The sequence below is a fragment of the Mixophyes fleayi genome, chromosome 5, assembly GCF_038048845.1.
Source record: "Mixophyes fleayi isolate aMixFle1 chromosome 5, aMixFle1.hap1, whole genome shotgun sequence".
NCBI classification, from domain to species: Eukaryota; Metazoa; Chordata; class Amphibia; order Anura; family Limnodynastidae; genus Mixophyes; species Mixophyes fleayi.
The window spans coordinates 75,953,564-75,971,145 of NC_134406.1; the positions used below are offsets into that span (position 1 = coordinate 75,953,564).

Sequence of the window (17,582 nt, forward strand, 5' to 3'; positions counted from 1 at the left end):
AACTCCTGATGGCTTCTGTAATCCAGTTATCAGTTATTAGTTATGCACTTTATATTATGACTCTGATAATGGTAAAACAGAAAAAGGAAAGTGAGATCAGAAGTCAAGGACTCCAATAACGTTAGATCAGTTGGTCTATATTTGCTGCAAACATTCTGTCCTGTCTGTTCATATATTCTCTCAGTGGTGTATTCTCAGGGTAGATCATATTTATCCCATTTACTAGATTTGAAGGCTGTTCCAAGCATCTAGTGCTCTTTCTGAAAAATGTTATTTTCTAACAAACATATACCATGGCAAGTGGATACTAACCATACAAACTCGGGAGGTTTATGCCTTCCCAACATTAATAAAAGAAAAAGAAAAATGTTATATTTAAACTTTCACACACTGCTGATCATCATCTGCAACAGATACAACCACCTGTCAGGCTTGTCTGCAGCTGTGTCTACCTGTAGGTATAGAGCAATTACCTGAACACACACACTGTACTCAACCTATGCTTTAATGCACAGAAATAACGATCAATTCCCATTGACATTGGAAAGAACAAGAGCCATTGCTTCCTTTCATGATGAACAGGATTTAGCAGATCTACAGATGGGAGCAAATCCCCAGAATTATCTTCAACGGAACTGCTATAGTCTCCCTTATAGGAGCGCCCTTATTGACACACTTTGGGCTCCCTTCCCTCACCTGTCCACTCTAGTTTTAATCTTATTTCTTATTGACAGCCCAAATGACAGGGTGACTCCACTCCCCATATATTTTTAACCCTAGCTCACAGAGCTTACATACTCCCCTTTGCAACCTAAGTTACCACTGCAAAGAATGTGTCACTCTCTCCTTTTTAATGAACTCCACTCATAATTTGCTAATGTATTCAGGTTTTCTTATTTTTGTACATTCTTTGTTGAGGGAACAGACCGATTGCAGTCCATTCTCCCATGGTTCGGGAAAACCCAGCTTCACTGTGCATGCTCCTAAGAGCAGAGTAGGGTATCAGGTGGATGGAGCAGCATCACTTGGTCCACCCCCATTCACTTCCTAGCACTGTAGCTCCTGTACCCCTTGCAACAGCAGTAGTTTAGCCACTGTATGTAGCATAAATAAATGTTCTGTAGCATTGGGAAGCTCTAGCTCTGATCATTTATCAGATTCTGGCCATCTTTAACAGCGTGTAAACCAAAAATAACATCTAAACAATACCACATATAAGGGACCCTAGCCCTGTATTATTTTATTATTATTGATTTCCCCTTTGCATTTGTCTTATGTAAGCATCGTGGGATGATTGTATAAAATCTTGTTATATGACTATGTAGTTTCTATGATAGTGGTAGTTAATCTGTTTACAGAAGTCACCCTTCAGAAGATGTTACATCAATTATTTATTTCCCAGAATCCCTTTAGTTTCTTGTAGAAGTCTTCTGCAAATCTAAGTGAGCATTGATAATCCTCTTTCAATAGTGTCTTAACCACTGCCACCTCTTAGAAATGCACATTATTTTGCATTAAATTTTCCAGTTCTTTTCTCCTGCCTAAGGAAAGACACCAGAGTTCTTACACAAGGTAGATTCATTATAGTTGGAATCACTTGGCGCAAGTTGGAAATGTACTACAGTGTGCACAATCCTTGTAAATGTGATTCAGATTAGATTAGGATAATTCACACCTACAGGGAACCTGTTTAGTGCTCATCAATAATGCTTCAACCAATTGTTGTTGGCTATTACCATACAAGAAACAAAATAAAGACAGTCATGTATGTAATGTTTTAAGTAAGTCTTAGGTCTTTTGCATTAGTGCTCACCTTTGCCCTGCAAAACTGAAAGTTCTACGGAATCTGTGCTGAATTGGAATGTGATCACTCAAGTTGGTGGTCTATATAAAAAGTGCTTTCTCACACCCGTCTTGGGAAAGAGAAAGAAAAAAAAAAAAAAAAAAAAAAAAGGACAGTGTGTGCTTTGCTTGTCGTCATTAAAATACATACTAAATAGGTGTTCTTTTTTTTTTTTTTTTTTTGTTAAACAAAACAAGAAAGCACCTATTTAGTATGTATTTTAATGACGACAAGCAAAGCACACACTGTCTTTTTTTTTTTTTGTTAAACAAAACAAGGATACCATATAGTTACCGCTTTAAATCAGTCAATTGCACTCACATCAAATATTAAAAGTCCATATTAAACTCTGGAAGGCCTGCTCACAATTTGTAGTCTCTGTGCAAGTGTTCTTCGAGAAAACTTTTCAGCAACTTGTGTAAACTGTAAATCCCTTCCATTTACAAATTGAGGGGTTATGGCCATTACCCTTTGACATTATATCAGAACCTTACAGAGCTATACACCAATGAAGTCTGACCTATCATTGCCATTAGATCACACACTAAAGCTGTTGTACTAAAAGGATAAATCACCCATGAACAAGTCTAATAGGAGGTTTTTGAATGACATACAAAAGATTATGGTACAAACAAAGACATGGTTTAGACATCAAATGCCATTCTAGAAGACACTGAATTTATTACACTACGGACAGACCTTTTAAATGATAATAAATCACGAATAGGATACAGAGTTAGTCAAACATTTTATTGCATTCCAGTATCATTAATTCAGCAATATTCTATAATATTTCAAAGTTGAAGTACCATACTCCAAATAATAATATTTCTTTAAAAACATTAAATTAAGTGTCTATTATGGCTATCATGAAATTTGAGTATTCCCAGTGAAGAAAACAAAATACATATTTATGTTATATAATTAGAATAAAAAACCCTCAAAAAAAGTTGCAGGTTTTTAACAGTTAACACACAAAAGGTTTAATATATATATTTTCCATTTAAATAAAATATATGCACATTTCCATAAATGTGCCAACATATATTTGGCTCATACCTAGGCATCAATGTCCAGACATTGCGGTTTATAAATTTGAAATGTAAAAGTGCCATTTCTACACTTTGCTCCAACTGGTGATTTTTTATTCCACTACAAAAATAAAATAAACTGCTATTTCCGCACCTCTAGATAGGTCGCTATGGCAACACTTAGCGGTAAAGTAATACTTTACTGTTCATTTCATCTAAATATATATATTGTATTTGTAGTAGATTATGAACTTAATTTATATTACTTCTTTACATACTGGTGACTCATCTAGCAGCTAGCTTACAATGCTTCAAAACACAATTCGTTATATGCAATGCTAAAAAAAAAAAAAGAAAAACTATACAATTAAATATACTATATATACTACTTAAAGACAAAAAAAAAATGAACATCACAAATTAAACAGTTTATGAGATTTAGATAAAGTTTAATCAGTGCAACTTGAAAATACTGTATTGTCCACATATGCTTCGTGCAGAGGTTTATCCAGGTCAATTTTTGTTTTAGGTGTGTAAGTAAGAGGAAGACCTATTTAAATTTCCATTTTATCTAGTAGGAATGTGAGTTTTTAAGTTGTTATTTTTAAGGTTACTGTGTTTAGTCCAGGGTTTCCCAAACCCAGTCCTCAGGGCTCCCCAACAGTGCAGGTTTTCCATATCTCCTTGCTGGAGCACAGGTGTATTCATTACTGACTGACACATTGTAACAGATCCCCAGATGGTCCTTATTATGTCACGTGGGATCCAGAAAACCTGCACTGTTGGGGAGCCCTGAGGACTGGGTTTGGGAAACCCTGGTTTAGGTTGTAAAATGCTTCTCCAGTTAAAAAGTTGTGTTGTGCATTCCACCCAACTATTATTCTCATTTATGAATGATATTTTAATTTACATTTATGCAGCTGTGACTCCAGTGTAGGTCTCCCTGCCCCAGTTTGCATAAAATCAGATTTGATGGGTCTGTACATACACACATTTCCATGCAACTTTTGTACCTGTCTATGGGGTATATTTACTAAACCACGGATTTGAAGAACTGGAGATGTTGCCTATAGCAATCAGATTCTAGCTGTCATTTTGCAGAATGTACTAAATAACTAGAACCTGACTGGTTGCTATAGGCAACATCTCCACTTTTTCAAACCCACAGTTTAGTACATATATCCCTATAACTTTTTGCATATTGAAGTAATAGGTTTCACTATTAAATTTAGCACACTACAGTGTATTAGACAGAAAAGGATAGCTGCACAACACTGATCTACAGAGCAATCAATTCCATAACCATGCAGGATGGGAACTGAGAGATTAGTGGTTTGAGCTGTACATGCTGCTTGATCAGCATTGGATCACACGCTATTTAAGCATAAATAACTGACTAATGATCATGATATAAGAGCCATAAATGGTTGGGAACAATAACTATATAAATGTTTATATGTAGAACCCTTTTAACATTAGTTCTACCATACATTCTGCTGATAAAACACTTTTAGAGGGGTTATGTGACAGGGTGCATGGCTATACACAACCTTACCTTCCTATTAACCTGATGGAGTGAAAGACTTTTCAAATTCAAGCTTGATTACACTCCAGTTTTGGATTATAATTATGTATATACATATAGCACACACACAAACACAAACACAAACACACACATTTACTAGAATCAATACAGAAGCATCTCTGTACAAATCTTTCATTGATTATTCATTGCAAATGTAATATGGCTGCCACCCACAACACCTGAGTTCGCTCCTCAGAAAGATCCAAGGCAGGATTTAGAAGGTTTTCAGATTGCGGGAAATTAAACACATCTTGCGTTTAACTTCAATGAGATTGTAGATATAATCTACTAGATTGTATCTTCTTATTGCAGTGATTATGGCGGTGATATTTGTGTTTGTACCTACCAAGTAAAATGCTGGTAGTGTTTTCTTTTATCCATCGCTCACAGGGTTTTAGTCTTAAAACAGACACCGCACAATTAATCAAGACTCTCAGGCACACATCTCATACGCAGTACTTGGCACACATAAAAGGATTGTTTAACAACACAAAAATAAATAGAAAATAACAAATGTACACCCTGTTAATTAGCATGGTCGCAACATGCATGGAGTCAAAGGCTTGAAAACAAACAGGATACATATGTCCTTGGAGTAGTTCAGCACAAGGCCTATATTGCAGTTAAAACGTTATAAATGACTAATATATTGTTTTGTAAATATATATATATATCTATGTATACCACAAAATTAGATATAGCGTCTTTGAAATTTAAACAGTAAAAATATAAACACTCTGGAAACATGTAAAAGCTGTACAGTGTTCATCTAAAATCAGTTCCTACAAAAAAAGGCACATTTCTGGCTCAAGTGTCTTTAAAGGGGAAAGCACCATTGACCGGAGAAAATGCTGTATTCTGCATTATATTGTTTACATTCTACTACAAGTTGAGGAGACGAGTCCAACGAGAAACTTGACAAAAGTTTTTCAGGTCAATCCACAGAATCACATATTTCTGAAACTTTTTGGTTGAAATCCTCTGGCTGGTCAGCAAACACATAATGGCCAGCACCTCGAATTGCCTAAAGAAAGACAAATAATAATTAGTATTAATACGAGGCACATATAAATTATATACATACAAGAACATAAATATTGGAATGAAGCATTGTGAGGAATATTATTGACTTATGAACAAACATTATATGAATTTATTAAGATTACTTATTTTCCTGCTCTGGAAAACAAACTCACTGCTGTGCAAAAAATGTATTGCTTGCATGTGCAAGAAATGCAAGTAATCCTATATTATACAGTAAGCATGGCCTACAGGTGACATGGTTCTGTAATGTTAAAATTGTTTGGGTTGTTCATACATCTATAGTGAATACACTTCAAATGATGCATATTTGTGTCATATCATGATTCATTATTATGTCTATATCACATCATATCATACATTCAACATTAACTTATGACAATTCCCAACTAAGGTGTTAATTTATAAGATGGCAATTTTTCAGGAAAATTTTGCAGTTACAATTGTTAGATAGGGCCCCAACCTCTATAGTCTCACCCCTAACCAAGGAGGTAAATGCCCTTAATGTCTAGATCCCCACCCCTAGGAAATGGTTAGCATAGGCTAGTCTTCTAAACATGTTTCGCTTTTGCTGAGCTTCATTGGGTGAAGAAGTATAAAGTTCCAAGCTCAACCCCACTTGAGTGAGACAGGCTGTGTTGCCTGATGGGTGAATAAATTAATATGAAGCAGTGCAAGAGATCTAGGATGGTGTGGGGGAGGCAACAATAATTATAATAATCCTTAGAGAACACTGCTATGGTCTCGCCTTTTCTGAGGACAGTACCCTATTTGGGCTTTTGCTAGAGTGACAAATAGGTGAGGCACTACATCTGTGAGGAATCTCTGCTTAACCCATTTGTCTCTGAAGGGATGGTCAACTAAGCGTTCTCTTAAAACACAATCGCCTATTCTGGAGGAAAGTATTTATCTGGGCCTGCTGCCAAAATGAAGCAGTCACTAAATCATGAATCATGGTTTTGGGGTATTCAAAACTGATCTTATCCTGGCCCACCTGTGTTACTAAACAGGGTTAGGGGATTCCTGCACTGTACCAGCTTTGGTCGTTTGGTGATCCAGATGAATGGCTGTATCACAACATGTTTCATGATAGCCAAATACACACACACACACACAAACACTTTGCTTTTATCAAACTTTTGTGTGGCCTGATGACAATTATTTTTATTGTACTGGGTTCTCACTTGGCAGCCACTCACCCATTTGGCAGGTGTTTAGCCAGGTTAGAGAGGACTTTCTAGAGCTGGTCAATCTGCAGCCTCAAATAACCTTATGGTAAAAAGGGAGTGTTTCTATGGACATTTAGTTCTCAACTAGAGAACGGTATAGAATCCACACAAGTGTGTGTGGCCAGATTTACTGAAATACACATCTGACAACTTCTCACCACTGAAACAGCCTACTACTGTTTCATGATATTCATCTAAGACACAACTCCACCCGTAAGAGAATCAAGAGTAAAACTAGACTTTGGACTATTGCAAGGCTAAAGGTTAGCCAACAGCAGTAGTGTGTGTTCTGCTACTATCAGTCAAATAAATTCATTGCTCTATTTTTAGCAGACTAATAATTACAATTGTGTGAATGGTTTATTACTTACTTTAAAAAGTAAAAGTGTTTTTAATGTAAACTCTAGATATTATAGCCGGTCTTAAATATATAACAATCATCTTCTTTTTGATACCTAGGAAATTTGGATATATTTGGCTGGAATTTCCTGCGGTGAAAACAAGGGCAATCATTTGAGTTTTGCATTTACCTCTTGCAATAGCTTGGTTGATTTTATAAACCAATGAGGATTTTCTAGTCCATTGCTTATTTTGCGCCTTCAAAACCAGGGTAATCAGGTGTGGTGGGTGAACATTCTTATGTAAACTATTAGAATGTATGCCAAGTCTGTCCTCATCCACACTGGCTCTGGATTGCCATCTAGTCCTTTTATTAGATTATAATATAGTGACAGGTCCTTATTAAGAAGTTAATAGCTTTTAAGCAAAATTTATTAATTTTAAGATACCTGAAACATTTTGTCCAATTGCGACTAGCACACTGCACTTTGTATGCTTGTCATAGTTTTGTGTTATCCCAAATTCAGGCATGACATGTGCCCCTTTCTTTGCCTGCTCACATATTCTGTTTTTTCCCCCAAACATGGCCATGCTCCGCCCCCAATGATGTCACACTTATCCCTCGTCACTGGGATACACCCCCAAAGCCATTATAGCCAGAGGCTTCTCACACTTTAATAAGATTAATAGCAGATCTCTCCTTAGAAATAAAAGGTAGGAAGACGACAATGAAAGGTGCCTGTCCTGAATAATGAGCTCTCCAAGCAGTCTAACTAGCACCATTACAGAAACTAGATCATAATAATATTTTTATACAATAAGGTCACATTTATATTGGCAAACACTCAAGAAATATATTTCTTTTTTCAATAACTGGGTATACTTTTATTATTATGCCTTAAATCATACTAAACATCACTATCCATCTACTATTGCTTTGTACTATGAGGCCCTCTAGGTCTATAAAGGGCAATTTAATAACTAAAATATATTTAGTTCAGGTAGGATTCTTAAAAAAAAAAAGACAACTTCTAAAGACATACAATTGTGGTCACGTATGAGTTTGGCCGCAGTGACTGAATGGTGCTCCCGGAGTTCCCATCGATACAAGACCGTGCTCCGTAGATCACAGTGATTGGAATGTCTTGATGCATTTTATCAATACGCTGCAACATCGGTCTTCGAGCCCAACCATACGGTATGGTCATATTCCGGAAAGCCGTCTCACCACTGAAACCAAGAAGTAATAGTCTGTGTTTTCTTTTTCATAATACAATGTTTACTAGTACACAAACATCATTTTTCTCATCTTCTCAGGGGGGAATTCAATTCCCCCCCGAAGTAGCGCCGCGTAAAACCCATTAACGTTATTACGGCAATATTAACCAGACTTTCTGCTCGCAGCTAAGGAAGCTGCTGGCAGAAAGACGGCGTTGAAACTACCGTAATAAACGGTATTTAAGTGCACTATTACCATAATAACCTCAGTGTTGTATACAATATGACGACAGAATACTGTAGACTCAAAGCAAGCGCTTTTGTGGGCTGAGCTAATATTCCTACAGCTTATTTACTGCAGTGTTTTTGTTTTGCTTTTATTTTAGGGGGAGGGAGGGGGGGGTTTGTTGTTGGTTATTTATGAATTATGTTGCATTTCTATGAATATTGGTACAGCCACAAAATGGTTGCCTCTGCTGTGTGCAAACGCAACTGGTACATTTATATACCAGTGACCACCACATATGGGCATCGGCAGCCTTACAGAATGTTACATATACTAAAAGGCAAATTTCCTAAATTCATCAAAGTGTCTCTGACAGCCCCTGTTCTAGTAAACCAGCAATGAAGCAAGTCAGGATGTTACGCTGAAATTCATACATTAAATTTAACGTCACATTAAGCCGACTGATTTGAAGCTCATTCCAACCTATCAATTTTTGATTCGTTTTTTGTTCGTAAACATATGAAAAGCGTATAAAAACTGAAAAATAAGTCAATTATGACGTTAAATTTAAATTACAAAGCAGCATACATTATTTCTCATGTGTTAGCAAGTATTACCAGTACAATAGAATGTATTGGTAAAATCACAAACCTGGATGGTGCATAAAAAATGTGTTAAAATAAAAAAATAAAAAAAAAAGGCATGCGTAGTTACAAAAATTATTTTAGGCATTAAGAATGGGACAGTCAGCAGAAGAAAAAGTTAGACATTAGAGTGAGCCCTTTTAAATACAGAATACTACATACAAACAACCTCACAATATGTGAAAGAGTGGAAGAACATGAACAGATTTTAATGAAAAAATAAACTAAACTCACCTTGGGGATTGTACATTGCAGTGGTAAATATATTCTGTTACAGTATCATCCTCAAACATGGAGGCATACTTTTTCTTGAAATCTGGCCTCAGCCGCTGAACAAGACTTAGACCTGTTTAGAAAAATATATTTTTAGATAAGATACATTGTAGAACATGATGGGGACTACCAGGCATAATGCAATGCAGTATCATTTTCTTGCAGTCAGAAGAGCTACCAACTTGCTTCCAGAAGAACAAAGTTAGGGCAGGACAAGTGGAAGCTTAATCCATGCTAAGGAAAACTAAGTGCTGTACTTTGGTTACATCAATAGAAATCAAAAGCAGCAGTGCCAATCCTGTCACCTGCCCTGAAGCTGCAGAAGGCCAACCTTAATTGTCACTTTCACAAGCAAAAAATAAATTTTGCAACATTTCATTTAAAGTTATTCTTTTGGGTTTATTTATTGCATGAGTGGTCCCATGCATTTATGCAGGCTCTAATCGAAACTCAAAAGAATATTTTAACTGCAAGAATAGTGACCTGATTTTGTCCATTACGCTAAAACACTCATGTGACCAGTCATGTTCACTTTAGGATGGCGAACAATGATACATATGCTTCAAGCAAAAAAATTAACCATTGTGTTCCATGGATATTAGAGTGCATGCAAATAAAGCAGTGCAATGCACTTATCACCATGACTTGCCATTTGCAGATTCAATGCTACCCAACAATATTAAAATATGCTAACTATTAATTCTAAAAACATTGAATTGGGCTATGAAACTAATCAGTAGGGTGAGGAATTCCAACCAATACAATAGAACAGTACTAAACATAATGAGCATTTTTTTCCCCTTTCTTAAAATCAGTCCCAAATCAATTACAGTATATGTAAGTTTTAAACACTTCACATTTGCATCATCTGCTGAATAAAAGTAGCCTAGAGGCTAGAATTAAACCACTTCATTTTTTATTTTGTTACATAAAACAGGTCAACGTAGTGAAATGATACTGTAATGAGTAAGTGTGCCAAGGGGAAGATAGCAAAGGACTCATTTGCTGGAAGAGGAGAACAGAGTGGTAATTTAATTAGGTCAAAGTCTCCTCATAAAATTTATCACTGAGCACCTTGTAGGCAGACACATCATTTTCAGAAAATCAGGTTACGTTATTCCCAAACGCTTATCCATGTAATCTCGATACCAATTCACTCGGAAGAGCGTTTTGCAGAACAAGCTACAATTAGGACTACCGTGGGAGTTCACATTTATTTTAAACATGGCTGTCTTGGTAATTTTGTTACACTAATGGATGCAGAAAATGCACAGTGTTCTTGAAAAATGGAAGAACATGGACATCAGTACAACAAATTGTGAAGGTAACACTGATGGAAAAACATGATATGTAGGTTGTAAAAGTAAATTATTATTTTCTAAATAGTGTTTTATTGAAAAATTATTTAGACTTTTTTTTTTTTTTAACAAAAACAAACATTCTAAAGCATGAATGTACATCAAGCTCACAAAAGATGGATGTCTTTAGTGTAATACAGCCTGCATATCAGGTTATAACCTACTGTATACAAGTATAAAGTAACTTTATATAGCACAGGCAAATAAGTAGAAAACATCACAAAGTTCCATTAGTTAGCTTGTCAAATGTGCTAGTTTACAAACTATATTATACACCACACAAAAAAAAAAAAAAAGTGTAGGTAGTGCATCCAAAGACCAAAAATAAGAATAGATATCTGCTTCCCTCCTAATTAGTTTACTCCTCCAAACACTGAGTGGCAAATTTAGAGTTATATCAGTGACCACAAATTGTGTTATATTTATTAATGGCCTTCTTATTTGTACACATTTATACAAACCTTTCAAAAGATCATAAGAGACATTGCCAGTTCTGGAGTCAAAATTGTTGTAATCATCCAATTTAAGCCACTACTGGTTTATTATAGTTACCACCTGCAAAAAAAGTGACTAAAAAGGCAAACTCCAGTGCCTTCCGAACAGAATGACACTTTAGTGGGAAAGAAGAAAAAACCCCAAAAATAAATAAACACACATACTAGTAGTCCAACAGGAACACTGCAGTTGATAAGCTGGAGTTAGTCCCTCAGTATCTATTGGCAAGCTCCAGATGTCACTTTAAGCATGTCTGTTAACTGTACCCAGATTATATTGTGTATACTGTACTTATATGTTCTACTTGTGCTATAAATAAACAGATTATACAGATAATATACATTCAGGCTAGGTACATACCTAGCCTAATGTGTTTTTGTTCAATAATTGGGCAAATCAGCCGACATATGACCGTTCGGTCAGAAGTCGGGTTAGTGTGTATAGTGACATGATAGTCGAAAATCATTCTAAAGTGTCGATTGTCGTCTCATTTGGTTGGTTGTACTGTTTAATATTTTCCAACCAATCACCGACCAATCATGTAGTATGTATGCACTCATGCTCACGATCTCCATAGAGTTTACAGAGTCCTGTTCTTTTCAGCCGATGCTAGCAATGAATGTCCCGGTGAATAAATGTAGTGAGTGCTGTAGAAGGAATAATTCATTTGTTTATTCTGAGACAGAATATTTTGTTTCAGAGTCACAGAAGCTAACGAAATTCGTTAGGACATGTGGATAGCTATATCAAGGCGGTTTTAATCAGTGTGACAATGAATGAATGAATATTGTGCTGTCATTCTCTGAAGAATAAAGGACCAGATGAAGAGCACAGATCTGAAGATAAACTGTGTCAGTGTGTATGCATAAATCGTCAGACTGATTGGACTTTCAGTCGTAGGTACAATCGTTTGAAGAATTTTCTGACTGATGTTTTATCTCAGTGTGTACCTAGCCTTACAAGAGAGGGGATTCACAATATAAAATGTATGGGAACACTTTTATACCAGAAAAGGTATAATAAAACAAAACAAAAACCTGAAAACTGTGGGCAATACTATAAGATAATTGTACACAATCAGATACCAATAGTCGTACATTTGTTAAGACATACCATATGACTCAAATATCAAAATGAAATTGGCACTGTGTAAAGCCAGTGGTCGAAATTTGCTACAATTCTGGTAGTGAAGGTGACCTTTATTAGCGTACATTTTACACAACACATTCAAAAATTTTTTAGAATGCACTTACTGAAGCAAATCACAATTTTACACCTAACTAAATACACCTAAAGTTCCTGGCTGAGGCTGATGCACAGGGTTGGAGCAGTGCATCGCTGGTCCCCTTAGCAACATTCAGGGTAGGGCCTGGCATCAGCCTCTTGAGCCCCAGCTCTGTTCTTCTGAGTAGAGTATGTGTCTGTCTAGCTCATGCACAGAGAAGGCCCCTGCTCTTCTGAGCATGTGCAGGTCAGACGGCGGAAGAGTGAAGCACCGCTCAGGGCACATGCTCAGAAGAAGCCCCTGCTCGGCTCTTCTGAGGTCCTCGGTAGAGTGACCTGCCATTACCTGGCATCCCTTCCCTCCGGGCCTAGTAATGGCTCAAGCTCCTTCACTAGCAGTAGTTCCACCACTGCTTATGCAGACTGCAGGTCAAAATGAACCAAAGCTTTATATTACATATGTCTAAATAGTAACAGTAAATAAGTACCACAAGTAAAACCAACTACCCTCTGCGATAAAAATCATTTTAATCATTTCAATTTACTCACCCAGTGGTCCCGCTAAGCGAAGTCCTGCTAAAGGGTTAAATGGACTCAATACGGCACCAACTGCTTTAATCCAGATTGGAATTGGTCTTTCCTCTGCGTTGTCAGGTCTTTCTGGAAATCCCCATGGCTCTACCAAAATTAGGCTTTTTACCCTATAGTAAAATTACAAGAATAAAAATAAATTTTAAGTTGACCTGTCCTGTAAAAATACACCAGTCTAGGTAGTGGAAAATAATCTGCTCTAATTAGGATGTTATGGTCTCCTAAGCCATTGTACCCTTTATACAAGTCAAGCAACATGAGTTGAACAGTGAGCACGCGAGGAGTCTTGTGCACACATAACTCACCTGTCCATGTGTCCTAGGGGTGGGTCAGCAGTAATGGGCTTAACTTGCTAAATAACCCTATTATGCATATAAACAATTACATGGTCACAGAATGGTCTTGAAATAGCTTTCTATTAATGTTATGTATCTTAATATGGTGAACTGCACACAAAACCAAAACTATTATTTGTGGGTGGAGTTCTACTCTAAAGATAAAAACCCCATCACATTATTCGTAAAAATAATGCTATAATTTATCTTTTATAAAAATATCTTCGCTTGTGAAGTCTTAAAATAAATGATTGGGGTTCTGTACTTGTAACTGCTGATTGTCCTTGAATGTGATTTAAAGCTACACACTAGCAAATGTAACATAACAATTGCTGGGAGACTTAGAAATTAAATGATGTGTCCCTACTGCTATGTCACCAGTCCCCGCACAAATGTGCACAATCATGCTGGAGATGTAAAGATAGACAGACACTGCACTGAACCTTTTAGTGCCCATCACGCTTCATGTGCTGTAGCCTAGGGAAGTCACAGCTCTCCCTCAGGATCAGAAATTTCACCGTTTGAGCTACTGCGATGGTATCAAACATTAAAGCGGAATCTACACTGTCATTAAGACCCCTCCCTTGACTGTGTATTTGTCCCTGGAACCCACTCAGCTACTGCATAAGCCACATTCAGTAAGACCTGCTGTTACCATTTCAGGAGTGCTTATTACAACTCAATTTTTAATGACACTAAACACTCCCCCACATCTGTCTTAAATAATCAGGGGGGGGGGGGGGGGGAAGAAAAAAAAAAAAAAAAAAAAAAAAGTTTCCCCAAGCACAAAGAGATTTTATAATAGACTTAAAATAACCTTACTGCTACTGGTTGGCAGTAAGGTTGTATACATTTTTATTAAGGGTTTAGAAATGTATGTAGACAGAATGCAGCACCTTGTTTTATTAACATATGCAATTATATAGAACGTATAACTCAGTGCAGTTTGTCACTTATTAATTTACCCCGCATAAAGGTTTGTAAATTTGTATTTAATATGGCAAGTAATGACATCACCATATTGATATTGTCATATATGAGCCAGTCTCACCATAGCTTTTCAATCAGCTTTGCTAAAAGGTGAAATACTACACTTTTATTTCTCTGAATGCCTTTTTTTATTAACTGATGGCATTAATTCTATATATTTTTGTTCCTGTGCTTTTGCGAATTTATAATCCACATTGTGCAGTAGAGCACAACATACCTACACCCTAATTCATCAGCACACATATCTTAAGATCCGCTCCTTGATGAATTTGGGAGTGCGCAGAACTGATTTACATGCGTTTTAAAACAAACGCACTGACATCAGTCCCTGCCCCAATAAAGCTTACAGTCTACATTCCCTAACACACACACAAACAAAGTAGGGTCAATTTTGATAGCAGCCAATTAACCTACTAGTAAGTTTTTGGATTGTGGGAGGAAACCTCTGTGAGGTAGAGGTGCTGACCCCTAAGCCACCGTGCTGCCCATGATTATAAGCAATGTTTTAAATTAAGTAACTGAAATCTAAGATTTAGCTTTATATCCGATATTAAATACAAAAAAAAAGGAAATTAAAATCCAACAAAATGGGTCACTAAGGCTGGGTACAAAGTACAGAGCCAATCACACGATAAATGACCGTTCGGCGCGATATCGCATTAGTGTGTACCTTCCAAAGGTGAACGGTTATCGTTCCAAAGCTCATCTTATCGTTTGATTTGATGTTTAAACCAAACTAAAAATCTCGTTCAACAATGTCCTTGCAATTCTGTAGAGTGTATGCACTCACAACTGGCAGTGTCCATAGATCTCTATGGAGTGTGCAGAGTCAGGATCTTTTCAGCTGATGGTTATGACAGATGAAGAGCACAGATCTGAAGTTAAATCTTGCAAAACGTGTTTATTGTGTATACATGAATTTGCATGCTGATCTGGACTTTAATTGTGTCTGCAAAACAGCCTGAGGATAATAATTAAAACCAGATTATGGTGCAGGTTAGTAAATGTGTTCAAAAGAGGATCGGTATTGGCCTGTGTATCTCCTAATATTCACCAGTACTGAGCCAAGCTGCTAGATTTCATCCAAACTGGCCAACTATGTATATATGTGACCAATTTCTTCAGTGTGCATCAAGTGGCAGGATTGACTAGTATGTAGTTTTTAAGATATGTAATAAGACAAACATGTGCAGGCATAATGAACCCAACAAATAAATTAAATGTTATTGAGGATAATACAATAGAAGCAACTGTAATTTATAAAGAAATTCACAAGAATAAAATCTGTAATATATATATATATATATATATATATATATATATATATATATATATATATATATATATATATATATATATATATATATATATATATTTTATGTTTTTTTAACTGACTGCATTCTTAAATGGAAAACTTTTTAAAGCATCTTTACACCACACAAACCCCCCCCACTATTATCACATACCTCGACGGGTATTTCAAGGAGTAAGCAGAAGCTAAATACGCTCCCAGATTGTGTCCTAGTAAAATCATATGCTCCAGACCTAGGGCTATCCTCCACTCTTCTATTGACTGCACAAACTGCATCTCTGCCTTCTCTGCATTGTCTTCAAAGTGCGGCCGACTGCTGCGTCCAAATCCCAGGATGTCAAAGGCATAGACAGTTCTGTTTTGGCAAATATTTTCAAAGTTGAGTACCCACAGTCCAACACCCCCTCCAAAGCCATGTAGCAAAACCAGTGGAGTCTTGTGTGAGAGTGGCTGCATGAATGACAAGGTCCAGATCTGGTTTCCACCACGTATTAATACGTGTTCTTTGCTGTATGCGCTTGTTATACCTGCACATAGAGGAAACAAGACTTGCACATGTTTACACCATTAGAGTGACAAATTCATCTACTATTTCTAACTGAAGAACTGAGCAAAAGGCTTAGGAAATGCATCCAATCTGGGCAATTCAAATGAGGTTGAGCTCCCACTATTATGGCATAAGCTTATTCAAAAGCCCAGCACTACTGATACTGGAGAGGGGGACCAATCTCTGCATTGAGGCTGATGGGCCTTGTGCACAATTGAATCCCCCCTTCCCCACCACTGACTGTCCCTGGCAACCAGTGAGGACCTTTTCCTGTGATTGCATATCTGGCAGCTACATCAGTTTTAGAGAGTAGCGTCCCTTTCAAAATATGAAGGCAATTATTCACATAAAGAACAGTTCGCTTTTACAAGCAAAATGTAAAACTTAAATTCTACTCTTCCAGACCTCTCTGACAATGTATTAACCAACCAGATGATTATATATAAATGTACGTATTATCTATAAGTAAAGTACACATAACACACGTAGCTTCCAAGTAGAACAAGAATACCATGACAATGTTGACATTGCATAGTAGGGTCTTAAATGCATGTAGCAACTTAGCGTACCAGTCATGTCATAACATTTTAGATGCTGTTCTAGGAGTTAAGCTTTTAAAAAAAAAAAAAAAAAAAAAGTCCCGCTTCCTTTGAAAGGGCAAATTGACGAATCTGTTAGGATACACAACAGCTATACATTTACACGACACTTCTCTCCTCTTACTACCAAGTGGATGTCGATGCCCCCCTACATTTTTTGCTTAAGTAGGTAGAGGCCATCTGCTTGGCCTATTTAATACAGGCAGAGCGGCAAACAGTGAGAGGAGAACGTTGTGGGGCAGTTAAAGCCATCAGAAAGCTTGATTGTTCCAGTGAACAGCTCAGACTAGGTCTTTAGTTGGGATCACATTTAAATCATTAATTTTATTTTAAAAAAACAAACAACAGTTTTGAGTGAAGTTATCTTTTAGGGCTCTCTATGCAGTTATAATGCACATCAATATCAATATCATGTTAAACAAGTATGAATGCAGTTGTAGAACTGGTATATTTCCTCTAAAATATGCAACAAAGTTACAAAAAATTTAACATATACACGTCGTACACACAAATAAGGAAAATATATCTAAAAGCTACAATAGAAAATAGCACATTGCAAACTATAAATGTGCAATGCTAAAACTTAGAAATTATATTTATTTAATTAGCTTTAATAGATACAAATCATTGTGGCTTTGAGAAGCCATTTTGTTACATTTCATGAATTTCTATACATGTAACTCTAGGTTGATATGACAGTAG

The 17,582-nt window shown here is 36.5% G+C and overlaps 1 protein-coding gene across 2 annotated transcripts in view; it reads right to left on the reverse strand.

The window, feature by feature from the left end:
• Nucleotides 1-2,574: 2,574 nt before the first annotated feature.
• ABHD5 (abhydrolase domain containing 5, lysophosphatidic acid acyltransferase) overlaps nt 2,575-17,582 on the reverse strand; it is a 29,010-nt gene continuing 14,002 nt past the window's right edge. For both annotated transcript variants that reach the window (XM_075212400.1, XM_075212399.1), the window contains exons 3-7: nt 15,889-16,261; nt 13,056-13,207; nt 9,391-9,502; nt 8,112-8,298; nt 2,575-5,483 (exon numbers count right to left, since the gene is read on the reverse strand). In XM_075212400.1, the coding sequence (XP_075068501.1) occupies nt 5,394-5,483; nt 8,112-8,298; nt 9,391-9,502; nt 13,056-13,207; nt 15,889-16,261 (914 nt within the window). In that variant the 3' untranslated portion in view covers nt 2,575-5,393. The remainder of the gene's footprint in view (nt 5,484-8,111; nt 8,299-9,390; nt 9,503-13,055; nt 13,208-15,888; nt 16,262-17,582) is intronic.